The sequence below is a fragment of the Bison bison genome, unplaced genomic scaffold, assembly GCF_000754665.1.
Source record: "Bison bison bison isolate TAMUID 2011002044 unplaced genomic scaffold, Bison_UMD1.0 scf7180017864079, whole genome shotgun sequence".
In the NCBI taxonomy this organism is placed as follows: Eukaryota; Metazoa; Chordata; class Mammalia; order Artiodactyla; family Bovidae; genus Bison; species Bison bison.
The window spans coordinates 6,446-7,407 of NW_011494651.1; the positions used below are offsets into that span (position 1 = coordinate 6,446).

A 962-nucleotide genomic window follows, 5' to 3' on the forward strand; every position below is an offset into this window, starting at 1 on the left:
TGTGAAGGCCCAGGGAGTAAAAGGCCGCCTGGTCTGGGCTGTGCTGTGGTTTCACTCTCTTTTGTCTTCGCAGGCCTTGTGCTGTTCCTGCTACGTCCCTTTCATCTGTGGCTGGATCCCCCCTTCCTTCAGAGGCGTGGTAAGTCCACTTTTCAACGGTGTTTCTGGGAATTCCCTGGTGGTCCAGTGGTTAAGACTCTGCACTTTCACTCCCAAGGGCCTAGGTCTATCCCTGGTCCAGGAACTAAATCCCGTACTAAGCATCTTGGAAAAAAAAAAAGGAAGACGAGGCACTGGGCTCAGGCACCCTGGGCCCCTGAGACCTGTCCCTAAATGAAGAAAGCCTTTTGCCTCTCAGCCTTCAGACAGAGGTTCCACAGCTGAACCCCTTCCAAGCTCTCTTGAAGCAAAACTGACTTTGTGTGGGATAATTAACTGCTCACCTGTAACATAAGCTGTTCACATAATCTCCACATGAGCACCGACATAGGTGCCCAGTGGCCTACTTAGAGTATAAGTTGCTCAAGAGTCAATTTACTCACTTAAGGTTTAATTCTGAGGAGCTGAGAGTTTCAATCCTCTCTGCCTCTGACTCTGTCTTTTTCGGTCCATGGCTTTGGGCAGAGGCTTCCGACAGGGCTGTGATTCAACTCCCATGTAGACACATGTGGCTGTTCCTGAGCACTGGCTCAGGAGGAAGAGCAGAAGTTGAGGTGTCGGTCCTACAGACTCTGGGCTGGATGCCGGACCACCTGGCAGCCTCCTTCTAGGGCAGTGGTTGTCAGATAATTCTGTCCCTTGTCCCGGGACATCTGGCGACGTCTGGAGACCGTTTAGGTTGCCACAGCTGTGGGAGAGAAGACGAGACATCCCCATGTCTCCGCAGGAAGGCACTTCAGAAGCCCTTTCGGTTCACGCTTTAACAGCAGTACGGGCCTCACATTGCAAAGCGACTTGCAAAG

The 962-nt window shown here is 52.1% G+C and overlaps 1 protein-coding gene across 1 annotated transcript in view; it reads left to right on the forward strand.

Moving 5' to 3' along the window:
- Positions 1–73: 73 nt before the first annotated feature.
- Positions 74–962, forward strand: part of PNPLA3 (patatin-like phospholipase domain containing 3) — a gene marked incomplete at its 5' end in the record, with an annotated part of 19,523 nt that continues 18,634 nt past the window's right edge. The window contains one exon of the mRNA XM_010837623.1: positions 74–139. Within this exon, the coding sequence (XP_010835925.1) occupies positions 74–139 (66 nt within the window). The remainder of the gene's footprint in view (positions 140–962) is intronic.